Here is a 15794-nt window from a genome sequence, read left to right as displayed (position 1 = left end):
CCTATCTTCGTAATATCGAGTACTGCTGTGTAAAATCTTGTTTAAGAACTATCTAACAAGAGCGGCAAATAATATTTTGTAAATTTTAGTAGCTGCAAGACTGTAGATTCCAAAACTGGCAGTCGGAATTATTTTCAGAGGTAGATTTTGTAGTAGTACATCCATTACAAAAAAAAAAGAAACGATTTCCCATACATGAACAGGAATTACCGAACTAAATTTTTGTTGAGAGTACACATGGGTTGCCAACAAGTAGAAAAATCTTTTATTTTCTTTTTTTGTGCTACAGAGGATGCTATAACATGTCTAGATGTACACTGCTGAACGCGCAGTGGTACACCGCCAGGACACGCAGGCGTGGCGACGTCAGTGTATTCTCGTACACACGCTTCTATGTAGACCGGCGACATATGTTACTTCTCCAGAGGTATTAAATATACGGATGCCTACGAAATAATCGCAACTTTTCTGTGGAACTCTGTAGCACCATAAGAATGCAGTAACTAGCACTGACTTACGTTGCGACAGTGAATATGCATTTCTGTCTAATACTAACGCTGTGGTTATAACTTTAAATCATCGACGTTTGTCTTTATAAGATGGGACTTTTGCTCTCCAATGAAATGAAACTTGAAGCTAGACGGAAAGACAAGAGATATTAAAAAACCACTAGGGGAAAAATGAGCAGGATACTAAGAAGAGAAACAATTGCCTCGAGAATTTATTCCTACCATTCTGTCGGCACGATGTGTTGTAATAGACTATCGCCTACTTTTCAGAGTTTGGTAGCCGTTCGGCTGTTTTGATTTGTTACGTCACTGCCGGAGGCTATGTATTACCTACACCACAGTGAAGTCATTCCAACAATGAAGCCACTCTCAGAATAAATTCATATTCTCCAACGTGAGGGCTCGTGCAGTTTTTGTACGGCATTACTACTATGTGTGAAAATAGGACCGCTTGCTAACCAAGTAATTAATATCTCAAACTGCCCTCTGCTATATACATTTCTTTATTAGCCTATTAAGACTTTCTACCCTGAATAGAACTTGTTTCTTCATTTAATACATAAACTTTTACGCACAGAACAAGTAATTTCTGTACTCACTGATGCCTGTGTCTTTATTTTGAAATGCAGGATAAATTGTCGGTAATGTGATAACGCTTGACGCCGGAGGTACTATGTGAATACAGTAAAGAAGTTTTAAATCTGAGTCTCTACATTTGCAATGGAACTATGTAATGGTTTAACGCGTAGCATTGTCTATTTAACGATGGAGAAATTTCTCTAGCATCTTACTTTATTCTGCAGTCAGGTAAATTTTAAGACTATTATACAGTGAATTCGTTAGAATAAACTACTCTTACTTTTGGTGTATAATGTCTTGTAGCAGGAGACACGCAGTAAGAAAATTTAACAAGTTTTTCCCCGATTGTGCACAAAGAAATCTGGTATTAACAGAGCTTAATTTTCATTTATTTATAATATCAAAATGTTGAAAATCTGCTGAAACAAGTGTATTACACCTCAGACACAAAGACAAAATGTATGACTCCACAACAAAAGGGTCATATATCATTCATGATCGTTCAGTGAGAAATGTTCAAAATATTCTTGTTTCCGTCTTTCACTGTGGTGTTAATGGTATTTTCTGATCGAAGATTTGGCAGCACCGAATTTTGTTGTTAAGAATTATAGAAAACTTTTAAAAAAAGAGGTCGGTTTCTCCCTGTGATGATCTGCGTTTTAAGCTCCATAAAGTTGCTTCAAGTACATATTTTTACGAGATAAATAACCGAATACTGATATACATTTTGACGAAATCATGGAACGAAGCAAAATCGGGGTTCCTTTTCAAACGTTCCTGTCTGCAACAGAGGAGTACTCACTCCCTTCAAGGAAATGTTCCCTATCTTAGCAATCGTCATGATCTTTTACGTAGAGCTGCTTAAACCTATTCATTAAAAATATTATGTAGGTCTCAGCTACCTGTCATATTTACTGTTACGCTATTTTACTCTGAGTGACATGTATTACTTGATATCAATAGGCGTAAAAACCCTCCCTTTAAAGAAGGACAAGGTTTTATCTTAGCACTCGACATGACATTTTACATTGACTTGTTCAGTGATCAATTTGTTTAAATATATTTTTATCTAAGTAGCAGCAACCTGTCAAATTTATTGTTGCGTTAGTTTACTCTGAGTGCTATCTATAACTTGAAATTATTGAAATTAGAAGGAAGACTAGGAAAATATCTCTTCCTTATCTTGTCAATAACTGTGATCTTTTACGTAGACTTACGTACTTCATTTCTTTAAATACACTATTATTTAATCATCGGCTACATACCAGATTTAGTGATACTCTACTTTACTCCTAGTTACTGAAAATTAAAAGATATTTATATTGTCTATTGTCACGGCAGAGAAATACAACCAGTGAAGTATTCGTTAGTACTTTTGATTATCTGAAAAAACCATGTCTGTGTTTGTAACATTGTTCTCTCTCAAAGTGCGTAAACTGGTGTCACGCCAACACGATGAATAACAGGATGTATGTAATTAACGGAAGGGACGACAGGAAACTTGTGTCGGTGCTTTAACGGGGTCGACGCCAAAAGCATCTGGTCCCGGCGAGACTACGGAAGTGAGGAGCCGGTGGCTGGAGCGCGCCGGCGCCCGCGTACCTTTCTCGACCTCGGCGTTGATGCTGATGGTGCGGAGGCGCAGCTCTTCGTTCTCGAAGATCATGCCGCGCGACGAGCGCCGGTCCAGCCGGCGGTTGGGCTTGACGTTGATGTCCTTGCGGCGCGCCCGCAGCATCGTGGTGGAGGTGCCGGTCGCCATGGCTCGCACCTGGCTCATTCACTGGCGCGCGCCGCCTCACAAATGCGGAAAAATAAACAAGCGGGCGGCCATTTATTCGGTGCGCGGTGCGCGCGCGCAGCCACGCGGCTATTCATAGCGCGACGCGAGACTGCAGCGCAGCGCCGCGCGGCCCGCCCCAGCTCGACGCGGACGCTGCCGCTGCTGAGGCGCGTGGATCGGCGCGCGTTTATTTTGGGGTATTTCAGTAAAGTTGTTGCCTCAGACCCGGCCTCGCTTATGTACACACGCCTATAGCTTTCCTTCGCACTGTCTCTGAAGTCGCCAGCGCGGAAAGACGCACTTTTCCTCCATAAACTATCGATCCTCCGAGAAGAACGAGCCCTACATACACGCACCTAAGCTGGAATGGGAGACGCAATGAGAACGTTGCTCCAGTGCTCCCAGAAATGAGCGAACACGTGTCTACAACATCTATATCTACATATACATTTATACTCCGCAAGCCACCCAACGGTGTGTGGCGGAGGGCAATTCACGTGCCACTGTCATTAGGCCGGTATTACACTATCAAATTTCTTTGTCAAAGATTTGATCAAAGATGTGATCAAATATTCCGTCAAATATATTTGACAAACATCTTTGACGTAGCGCTAGAAGGGATATTACACTGTCCTCATATTTTTCGTCAAAGTTCAAGATGGCTGACAACAACAACTTGTTACTAACCGCAGCAGTTGATGTTCCCCAATTGCACTGTGTGCATATGCGGAAGAGAAGATGGAAAAAAAGGCAACATAACTGGGTGAAGCCGTGGGTTTTACGACGACGCGATAAAAGCATTCGCCGGCCGGAGTGGCCGTGCGGTTCTGGGCGCTGCAGTCTGGAGCCGAGCGACCTGTACGGTCGCAGGTTCGAATCCTGCCTCGGGCATGGATGTGTGTGATGTCCTTAGGTTAGTTAGGTTTAATTAGTTCTAAGTTCTAGGCGACTGATGACCTCAGAAGTTAAGTCGCATAGTGCTCAGAGCCATTTGAACCATTTGATAAAAGCATTCAACAAAACTTGTTACGTGAGCTTACAGTGAAGGACGTCAAGTCGTACATCAATTACTTAAGAATGGATAAGCATACATTTCTGTATGTGGTCATTGAAGTGTATCCTCATATCACAAAGCACAATATTCACTTAGGAACTGCTACATCTGCAGAAGACAGGCTCACTGTAACACTCCGATTCCTTGCTACAGGAGAGGGTTAGGTTAGGTTAGGTCAGGTCAGGTCTCCAATTTTCGTAATCTATTTTTGTATTCAGCGTGCCTCACATAGTAAAGCGCCTCATCAGCTTCATACATCTCTATTATTTTTGTAGTTGTCGGCACACACCAACTGTATTTACCCGAAATGTTTATAAAACCACTACAGACGACAGAATGCAGCGATGCTAACGCTCCATGTGGTAACATGTCACATTGCAGTGAACAGAAGACAAGCGACTTCTTTGATCAAATCTACAGCGAGGCCCTAGATTTGATCAAATATTGGGCGACAAGTAACAATGTTCCCTATTACACCATCAAATATCTTTGACAAAGATATTGGACAAAGATATTTGACAACGAAATTTGATAGTGTAATACCAGCCTTACCTCCCTTTCCTGTTCCAGTCGCGTATGGTTCGCGGGAAGAGCAACTGCCGGAAAGCCTCCGTGCGCTCTCGAATCTCTCTAATTTTACATTCGTGATCTCCTCGGGAGGTATAAGTAGGGGGAAGCAATATATTCGATACCTCATCCAGAAACGCACCCTCTCGAAACCTGGACAGCAAGCTACACCGCAATTCAGAGCGCCTCTCTTGCAGAGTCTGCCACTTGAGTTTGCTAAACATCTCCGTAACGCTATCACGCTTACCAGATAACCCTCTAACGAAACGCGCCGCTCTTCTCTGGATCTTCTCTATCTCCTCTGTCAACCCGACCTGGTACAGATCCCACACTAACGAGCAATACTCAAGTATAGGTCGAACGAGTGTTTTGTAAGCCACCGCCGGCCGCGGTGGTCTAGCGGTTCTGGCGCTGCAGTCCGGAACCGTGGGACTGTTACGGTCGCAGGTTCGAATTCTGCCTCGGGCATGGGTGTGTGTGATGTCATTAGGTTAGTTAGGTTTAAGTAGTTCTAAATTCTAGCGGACTGATGACCACAGATGTTAAGTCCCATAGTGCTCAGAACCATATATTTTTTTTTTTTTTTGGCAGCCTGTATCTAATACTTTCTGGGTCTCATGAAGAAATAAAGCGAGTTTGGTCGCACACGATCGCTATTTCCGGAATCCATGTTGATTCCTACAGAGTAGATTCTGGGTTTCCAGAAATGACATGATACGCGAGCAAAAAACATGTCCTAAAATTCTACAACAGATCGATGTCAGAGATATAGGCCTATAGGTTTGCGCATCTGCTCGACGAACCTTCTTGAAAACTGTAACTACCTGTGCTCCTTTCCAATCATTTGGAACCTTCCGTTCCTCTAGAGACTTACAGTACACGGCTGTTAGAAGGGGGGCAAGTTCTTTCGCGTACTCTACAACGGCAATGAACGAGATGGTGCAGCGTGTGGGACCCTGGTATTAAAGAAAAACGGAGTTCACATTGCCTCGCAGCTTACGTGATTAGGGTTTTTCGTGGTTTCCCTAAATCTTCTGAGGCAACTCTATAGGTAGCTGATGTTGATGATCCAATCAGATCTTGACAAGACTTCGAAGTGATGCATAGATTGGCAACTTGTTTTAAATGTTCAGAAGTATAAAATTATGCACATCACACAACGAATAAATATAGTGTCATATGAATGCGACACCAATACGACTGGCACTTTATTCACATGAACTAACGAGTGATATCGACAAAGGATCACAAGTTGATTCCATATTTCTACATTTCCAAAAGGCTTTTAACACCGTTCCTCACAAGCGGCTTCTAATTAAATTTCGTGCCTTCGCAGTATCGTGTCAGTTGTGCGACTGTATTCGTGATTTTCTGTCAGAAAGGTCACGGTTCATAGTAACTGATAGCAAAACACCTGGTATAACGCAAGTGATATCAGGTGTTTTACAAGGAAGTGTTATAGGCCCTTTCTTGTTCTTAATCAATAGACACGATTTGGGAGACAATCTGAGCAACACTTTTGGACGAAGATATCGTTTACGATCTAGTAAAATCATTAGAAGATCAATGAAAATTAGAAAATGATTTAGACAACATATCTATCTACACTACTGGCCATTAAAATTGCTACACCAAGAAGAAATGCAGATGATAAACGGGTATTCATTGGACAAATATATTATACTAGAACTGACATGTGATTACATTTTCACGCAATTTGGGTGCGTAGATCCTGAGAAATCAGTACCCAGAACAACCACCTCTGGCCATATTAACGGCCTTGATACGCCTGGGCATTGAGTCAAACAGAGCTTGGATGGCGTGTACAGGTACAGTTGCCCATGCAACTTCAACTCGATACCACAGTTCATCAAGAGTAGTGACTGGCATATTGCGACGAGCCAGCTGCTCGGCCACCATTGACAAGACGTTTTCAATTGGTGAGAGATCTGGAGAATGTGATGGCCAGGGCAGCAGTCGAACATTTTCAGTATCCAGAAAGGCCCGTACAGGACCTGCAACATGCGGTCGTGCATTATCCTGCTGAAATGTAGGGTTTCGCAGGGATCGAATGAAGGGTAGAGCCACGGGTTGTAACACATCTGAAATGTAACGTAACCGGTTCAAAGAGCCGTCAATGGGGGCAAGAGGTGGCCTAGACATGTAACCAATGGCACCCCATACCATCACGCCGGGTGATACGCCAGTATGGCGATGACGAATACACGCTTCCAATGTGAGTTCACCGCGATGTCACCAAACGCGGATGCGACCATGATGATGCTGTAAACAGAACCTGGATTCATCCGAAAAAACGACGTTTTGCCATTCGTGCACCCAGATTCGTCGTTGAGTACACCATCGCAGGCGCTCCTGTCTGTGATGCAGCGTCAAGGGTAACCGCAGCCATCGCCTCCGAGCTGATAGTCCATGCTGCTGCAAACGCCGTCGAACTGTTCGTGCAGATGGTTGTTGTCTTGCAAAGGTCCCCATCTGTTGACTCAGGGATGGAGACATGGCTGCACGATCCGTTACAGCCATGCGGATAAGATGCCTGTCATCTCGACTGCTAGTGATACGAGGCCGTTGGGATCCTGCACCGCGTTCCGTATTACCCTCCTGAACCCACCGATTCCATATTCTGCTAACAGTCATTGGATCTCGACCAACGCGAGCAGCAATGTCTCGATACGATAAACCGCAATCGCGTTAGGCTACAATCCGACCTTTATCAACGTCGGAAACGTGGTGGTACTCATTTCTCCTCCTTACACGAGGCATCACAACAACGTTTCACCAGGCAACGCCGGTCAACTGCGGTTTGTGTGTGAGAAATCGGTTGGAAACTTTCCTCATGTCAGCACGTTGTAGGTGTCGCCACCGGCGCCAACCTTGTGTGAATGCTCTGAAAAGCTAATCATTTGCATATCACAGCATCTTCTTCCTGTCGGTTAAATTTCGTGTCTGTAGCACGTCATTTTCGTGGTGTAGCAATTTTAATGGCCAGTAGTGCATATGGTGCTTAAGGTGGCAGTTGGCCCTAAATAATGGAAAATGTCAGGACATCCAGATACATTTGCGTTCCATGATAAATCCCAAAAATCTTAAGACACAAAGGAATTAACGAGGTTTAGCTCCTAGCGGGTATTGATTTACATGAAGCGTGAAGTTATAAATTTGTGCCGGACCGTGATTCGATCCCGGCTCTCCTGCTCACTAGGCAGATGCTCTGACCACGAAGCCATCTCTCTTTTTATTTATTTACTTTTTTACTTTTTTCCCTTAGCCATCTGGACATAGTGGTCATCGCAACTGCACAGACTACCATAGCTCGCCTGCAGTCAGTTCCAAATTTTCACGTTATCCAGACGCTACTGACGTAGTGCCCCTTTCCATTATCCTCATTACTCCCAACGTTCCGCCTGTTTCCGTAAGAGTTTGAGCGCGGTGTGCATCTGCACTGAAAGGCTCATTAGCCATCCTCGCCTCAAATATGTCTGTAGTATCTGTTCTTTCTGACATGACCGAAAGGACAGATACCACATATACACTCATCAAAAGAAGTTTTGCATCATCCCGGTTCCCAGAACTCCGTAAGATAGACGTCGACTGTGGGTACTGTATCACAGAATCACAGACACAGTCTCTTTGTTATATTTTGACTAAAGTTCAGTCTTGATCACTCATGTATGTTTTAATGATATAGGTAACCGGTTTCGGTTCTTTATACAGAACCATCATCAGACCCATGGCTCCCTTAGGATGGTAGGCGCAGCGAGGAGAGCTCCGCCTACCATCCTAAGGGAGCCATGGGTCTGATGATGGTTCTGTATAAAGAACCGAAACCGGTTACCTATATCATTAAAACATACATGAGTGATCAAGACTGAACTTTAGTCAAAATATAACAATTAATTGATCACTGCTTTCCAAAAATGTTTACCAAAATTGTGCACAGTCTCTTTGACTGTTCTGAGATGTCACTAAACCCGCCCAAAGATGTAAACAACCATGCATGAGCAGCACCAGTTAGACGCAGGGATCGGACAGCCGATCAGTTCCAGCCAGTCCGCAAGGAAGGAGATACACGGCTCGTGTTGGCTATAGTTCAGTCATGCCTAGACGGTCAATACCTCGGTTGAATCGCTTCAGCATTATTAGTTTGTGCCAGGAAGGATTCTAAGCAAGTGAAGTATCCAGGCGTCTCGGAGTGAACCAAAGCGATGTTGGTCGGTCATGGAGGAGATATATAGAGACAGGAACTGTCGCCGACATGCCTCGTTCAGGCCGCCCAAGGGTTACTACTGCAGTGGATGACCGCTACCTACGGATTATGGCTCGGAGAAACCCTGACAGCAACGCCATTATGTTGAATAATGCTTTTCGTGCAGCCACAGGACATCGTGTTACGACTCAGACTGTGCGCAATAGGCTGCATGATACGCAACTTCACTCCCGACGTCCAGGGCAAGGTCCATCTTTGCAACCACAACAGCATGCAGCGCGGTGCAAATGGGCCCAACAACATGCCGAATTGACCGCTAAGGATTGGCATCACGTTCTCTTCATCGATGAGTGTCACATATCCCTTCAACCAGACAATCGTCGGAGACGTGTTTGGAGGCAACCCGGTCAGGCTGAACGCCTTAGATACACTATCCAGCGAGTGCAGCAGGGTAGCATTATGTGGGGCCGACGTATAGTGCAACTATATCGGCAGCATATTGGCGAGGCATTCGTCTTCATGGACGACAATTCGCGCCCCCATCATGGTCATCTTGTGAATGACTTCCTTCAGTATAACAATATCGCTCGACTAGAGTGGCCAGCATGTTCTCCAGACATGAATCCTATCGAACATGCTTGGGATACATTGAAAAGGGCTGTTTATGGACAACGTGACCTACCAACCACTCTGAGGGATCTACGCCTAAACGCCGTTCAGGAGTGGGGCAATGTGGACCAACAATGCCTTGGTGAACTTGTTGATAGTATGCCATGGCGAATATAGGCATGCATCAATGCAAGAGGATGTGGGTATTAGAGGTACCAGTGTATACAGCAATCTGGACCACCACCTCTGAAGGTCTCGCTGTATGGTGGTACAACATGCAATGTGTGGTTTTCATGAGAAATAAAAAGAGCGGAAATGATGTTTATGTTGAACTCTTTTCCAATTTTCAGTACAGACTCCGGAACCATCTGAACCGAGGATGATTCAAAACTTTTTGATGTGTGTATAAAAAATCTATAGCCTGCCAATTCAACTAAATACCTAGGTATAACAATTACGAACGAATTGCATTGGAACGATCACACAGATAATGTGGTGGGAAAGACGAGTCAAAGACTGGGGTTTATTGGCAGAACACTTAGAAGATGCAACAGGTCTTCTAAAGCGATTGCCTACCCTACGCCGTCCGGGTGGCCGAGTGGTTCTAGGCGCTATAGTCTGGAACCACGCGACACCTACGGTCGCAGGTTCGAATCCTGCCTCGGGCATGGATGTGTGTGATGTCCTTAGGTTGGTTAGGTTTAAGTAGTTCTAAGTTCTAGGGGACTGATGAGCTCAGAAGTTTAAGTCCCATAATGCTCAGAGCCAGCCAGCCACCCTACACTTGTCCGTTCTCTAATGGAGCACTGCCGTGCGCTGTGTGATCCTTACCAGATAGTATTAAAGGAGGACACCGAGAAATCCCAAAGAAGAGCACCTCGTTTTGTATTATCGTGAAATAGGAGAGAGTGTGTTACGGATATTGTATGCGAGCGAGGGTGGCAATCATTGAAAAAAGCGTTTCTCATTGCGGCGAGATATTTTCAAGAAATTTCAATCACTAACTTTCTCTTCCGAATGTGAAAATATTTTGTTGACTCCCACCTGCTTATGGAGAAATCACCATCGTATTAAAGTAACAGAAATCAGAGTTTGCAGAAGGTGTTCATTTATTACACGTGCTATACAGGAGTGGAACGGTGGGGAAATAATCTCAAAATGCTTCTATGAACCGTCTGCCAAGCACTTTAGTGTAATTTGTAGAGTAGTCATGTAGATGGAGAATTAGTCATAGATGGTCACTTAGTACTGGATAATTTGAACGATAATTTTATCGAAATGATGTGGATCATTAGTGGTAACATTAATGACACGTTAATTTTTAGTGATACTCGTGCACCTTTTTTTAACTACCTGTTTTAAACATAAATTCGTCCAAGGCACAGAAGGAACTATCTAGGAGAAATGATTTTAGATCAGACTTAAATTTTACTTTGCTGCTTCTCACCATTTTATGTCTCGGCGAAAGATCAGAGGTTTTTGTTGCTTCATATTGACCTCCATTTTGAGCAAATGACAGATTTATTAATGGATAAAAAAGCTAATTTTTTCTTCTAGTGTCACGTTGTACAGATTTATGAGAATAATGAGGCGTAGGGATATGAAATAGGATTATCACATACGCTCAGTCATAGGTAAAGCTAGTGGTAGTCATTGGTTCATTGGCAGGATACGGGGGAAACGCAGTCAATATACAAATTAGACTGTTTACGAAACACTTGTTGGTCCCATATTACAGTAGTGTACAGGTGTGTGAGATCTGTAGCAAATACGAGTAACTGAGGACACTGAACGATAGAAAGAAGAGCAGCACGAATGGTCACCGATTTATTTTACTAACGGGAGAGCGGGACGGAAACTCTGAAAAACATGAGTTGGCGGGCACTTTAAGATAGATACCAATAATCTTGCGAGACTACGCACAAAGTTTCAAGAATGAGATTTAAGTGATTAGTCTAAAGATATTACTCAGTCCGATACGCATGGTTACCATAGAAATCATGAAGAGTAATTATAGCTCTCGAAGATGCATTTAGACAGTCGTTGCTCCGACGCTTCATAATTGATTGGAACAGGAAAAAAGGCTAACATGTGGTAGCATGATAAGACATCTCTGCCATATACACTCCTGGAAATGGAAAAAAGAACACATTGACACCGGTGTGTCAGACCCACCATACTTGCTCCAGACACTGCGAGAGGGCTGTACAAGCAATGATCACACGCACGGCACAGCGGACACACCAGGAACCGCGGTGTTGGCCGTCGAATGGCGCTAGCTGCGCAGCATTTGTGCACCGCCGCCGTCAGTGTCAGCCAGTTTGCCGTGGCATACGGAGTCTTTAACACTGGTAGCATGCCGCGACAGCGTGGACGTGAACCGTATGTGCAGTTGACGGACTTTGAGCGAGGGCGTATAGTGGGCATGCGGGAGGCCGGGTGGACGTACCGCCGAATTGCTCAACACGTGGGGCGTGAGGTCTCCACAGTACATCGATGTTGTCGCCAGTGGTCGGCGGAAGGTGCACGTGCCCGTCGACCTGGGACCGGACCGCAGCGACGCACGGATGCACGCCAAGACCGTAGGATCCTACGCAGTGCCGTAGGGGACCGCACCGCCACTTCCCAGCAAATTAGCGACACTGTTGCTCCTGGGGTATCGGCGAGGACCATTCGCAACCGTCTCCATGAAGCTGGGCTACGGTCCCGCACACCGTTAGGCCGTCTTCCGCTCACGCCCCAACATCGTGCAGCCCGCCTCCAGTGGATTTCGCGACAGGCGTGAATGGAGGGACGAATGGAGACGTGTCGTCTTCAGCGATGAGAGTCGCTTCTGCCTTGGTGCCAATGATGGTCGTATGCGTGTTTGGCGCCGTGCAGGTGAGCGCCACAATCAGGACTGCATACGACCGAGGCACACAGGGCCAACACCCGGCATCATGGTGTGGGGAGCGATCTCCTACACTGGCCGTACACCACTGGTGATCGTCGAGGGGACACTGAATAGTGCACGGTACATCCAAACCGTCATCGAACCCATCGTTCTACCATTCCTAGACCGGCAAGGGAACTTGCTGTTCCAACAGGACAATGCACGTCCGCATGTATCCCGTGCCACCCAACGTGCTCTAGAAGGTGTAAGTCAACTACCCTGGCCAGCAAGATCTCCGGATCTGTCCCCCATTGAGCATGTTTGGGACTGGATGAAGCGTCGTCTCACGCGGTCTGCACGTCCAGCACGAACGCTGGTCCAACTGAGGCGCCAGGTGGAAATGGCATGGCAAGCCGTTCCACAGGACTACATCCAGCATCTCTACGATCTTCCCCATGGGAGACTAGCAGCCTGCATTGCTGCGAAAGGTGGATATACACTGTACTAGTGCCGACATTGTGCATGCTCTGTTGCCTGTGTCTATGTGCCTGTGGTTCTGTCAGTGTGATCATGTGATGTATCTGACCCCAGGAATGTGTCAATAAAGTTTCCCCTTCGTGGGACAATGAATTCACGGTGTTCTTATTTCAATTTCCAGGAGTGTATTTCACAGAGGTTCGCACAGAAAGGAAGTAGACGGCGATAGTTCCTTAAATAAGACCTTGGCCAATACACACTGAGGTGACAGTCATGGGATGAGGATATGTAATAAACAGATGGCGGCAGTGTCGCAGGCACAAGTTATAAAAGGATAGTGCATTGGCGGAGCTGTCATTTCTACTCAGGTGATCCGTGTGAAAAGTTTCCGAGATGACTATGGCCGCACGACGAGAATCAACAGACTTTGGGGCCGGCCGCGGTGGTCTAGCGGTTCTGGCGCTACAGTCCGGAACCGCGGGACTGCTACGGTCGCAGGTTCGAATCCTGCCTCGGGCATGGGTGTGTGTGATGTCCTTAGGTTAGTTAGGTTTAAGTAGTTCTAAGTTCTAGGGGACTTATGACCTAAGATGTTGAGTCCCACAGTGCTCAGAGCCATTTGAACCATTTGAACCAACAGACTTTGGAGGCAGACTAGTAGGACGCATTGGACATTCCATTTCGGGAATCGTTAGGGAATTTAATATTCCCCAGTCTCAAGAGTGTGTCGAGAGTACCAAATTTCAGGCGCTACATCTCACCACAGACAACGCAGTGGCTGACGGTCTTCACGTAACAACCGAGAGCAGCGGAGTTTGCCTAGAGTTGTCTGTGCTAACAGGTAAGCAACACTGTGTGAAATCACGGCAGAAGTCAATGTGGGACGTACGACGAACGCATCCGTTACGACAGTGAGGGGAAATTTGATGTTAACGGGCTATGGTATCAGACGACTGGAAATCCGAGGCGTGGTCAGATGAGTCCCGATTTCAGTTGCTAACAGGTAATGTAGTGTTAGAGTGTGGCGCAGACACCCATGAAACCGTGGTCCCAAGTTATCAACAAGCCACTGTGCATGCTGGTGGTGGCTTCGTAATGAAGTGGGCTGTGTTTACATTGAATGGGATGGGCTCTCTGGTCAAACTGAACCGATCATTGAGTGAAAATGGTTATGTTCGACTCCTTTTAGATCCTTTGAAGCTATTCGTGGACCTCAAGCTCGTAAACAACGATGGAATTTTTATGAATAACTACGCGTCAAGTCAACAGGCAACAATTGTTCGAGATTTGTATCAAAAGCCTTCTGGATAATTCGAGCGAATGATTTGCCTACCCAGATCGCCCAACATTTATAGGAAATAATCGAGAGATCAGATGGTGCGCAAAATCTCGCACTGGCAACACTTCGAATTATGCGCGGCTACAGAGGCAGCATGAATCAATATTTCTGCAGAACACTTCAAAATACTCGTTGAGTCCATGCCACGTCGACTTGCTGCAAAAAAATGGTTCAAATGGCTCTAAGCACTATGGCACTTAACATCTAAGGTCATCAGTCTCCTATACCTAGAACTACTTAAACCTAACTAACCTAAGGACACCACACACATCCATGCTCGAGGCAGCATTCGAACCTGCGACCGTAGCAGCGGCGTGGTTCCGGACTGAACAACTCGATCACAGCGGCCGGCGAGTTGCTGCACTACGCAAGCCAAAAGGAAGTCCGACACGATATTAGGAGGTATCCTGTGACTTTTGTCACCTCAGTGTTCAATTGTGGCTTGTGCTCCGTTTCTCATTACCAAGACGTTCACAGTACGCTAAACTTTCTTCACGAGTGTACTTCGTGTCACCCTTCAACCGACCGTTTCGTTTAGCCGTGTGCAATTCTATTTAGTGCTTCGTTTCTACTGACTACACCCCCTACAGGGCGTCTAATTTTACCTCCTACTATGTTGTGTAAGACATACTTCTCCTTTTTCATTTGCCTTTCTCATTTCTTCTACGAGGTCGGCATTGTTATACAGGTTGTGGCAATGTTAGTGATATCTGGTGGCCGTATGCCCTTCTTGACGTCACCACTTCCTCCTTCCCCCGCCCGGACGTAATCTGTGTGCCCCATCCGTGGACGTCTAGAGTAAACCTAATGTTCAAGCGTGAGAATGTTTCCTAAACAGATACGTAGTGTGTGTGTGTGTGTGTGGGTGGGTGGGTATCAGCTTGGTATTTACCTTGGAAGATGTGGGAAACAGTCTGGAAACCACATCCAGGCTATCTGACACACTAGCGCTCGTAGTTAATCTGCGAGGCGGATTAGATCCGGGGCAGGTTCGTCTTCCCGTATCCCGGAAGCAGCGGTTCAATACCTTCGGTTGTCCGGGCGGGTCTGGAGAGTTAATTACTGGTCAGTAAAATTGCAGTAACAGTGCTCTACAACACATAAACTGACTGCCACATTTTTCGTGTCCCAAGCGGCCTGAATGAAAAGAGTTTGCCCCAGTTAGTGGATAAGATAAATATTGATAGGTCACAGGGATTTCATGTTATTATTCTACCCAGTATCAGACCTCGGAAAAGCGTGTACTACGACCCTACCTGCAGGGAGCCACTGATTTGTACGGTTATTGGGGCAGGTGGTAGTAATCGCCATACAAGTAAAAGATCTAACCGAGGGTAGCCTCCACTGACATAGACACATACACAGAATGACATAAGGAAATAGCATTCAATTATAGCAACACAAATATAACTGGGAACACTTCAGAGACAGAATACTGAATCATGAGAAGTAGCTTTCAGCAACAAAAAAAGGGGTTGGGGGAGAATTCAGTGAACCTTACAGCATGGCTGGCGCTGCTGCTCTCCCGTAGAATCGCGAAATAATCGTGGTCGGCCAACGACCGAAACGGCGATCAAATACAAGCTTCGTTATGAGACTGTACCCGAAGTTACAATGCGTAAAGCTTTTTCGTCGCATAGCGGAGCGTACGTATGTTCAAATGTGTGTGAATTCCTAAGGGACCAAATTGCTGAGGTCATCGGTCCCTACACTTACACACTACTTAAACTAAATTATGCTAAGAACAACACACACACCCATGCCCGAGGGAGGACTCGAA

General features: G+C 45.5%; 1 protein-coding gene across 1 annotated transcript in view; it reads right to left on the bottom strand.

The window, feature by feature from the left end:
* LOC126183761 (retrotransposon-like protein 1) overlaps positions 1-2880 on the bottom strand; it is a 332033-nt gene extending 329153 nt beyond the window's left edge. Inside the window, exon 1 of the mRNA XM_049925989.1 lies at positions 2691-2880. Coding sequence (XP_049781946.1) covers positions 2691-2868 — 178 coding nt within the window. The 5' untranslated portion in view covers positions 2869-2880. The remainder of the gene's footprint in view (positions 1-2690) is intronic.
* Positions 2881-15794: the final 12914 nt, after the last annotated feature.

Source organism: Schistocerca cancellata, chromosome 4 (genome assembly GCF_023864275.1).
Source record: "Schistocerca cancellata isolate TAMUIC-IGC-003103 chromosome 4, iqSchCanc2.1, whole genome shotgun sequence".
In the NCBI taxonomy this organism is placed as follows: domain Eukaryota; kingdom Metazoa; phylum Arthropoda; class Insecta; order Orthoptera; family Acrididae; genus Schistocerca; species Schistocerca cancellata.
This window is presented reverse-complemented; position numbering and strand designations above follow the sequence as displayed.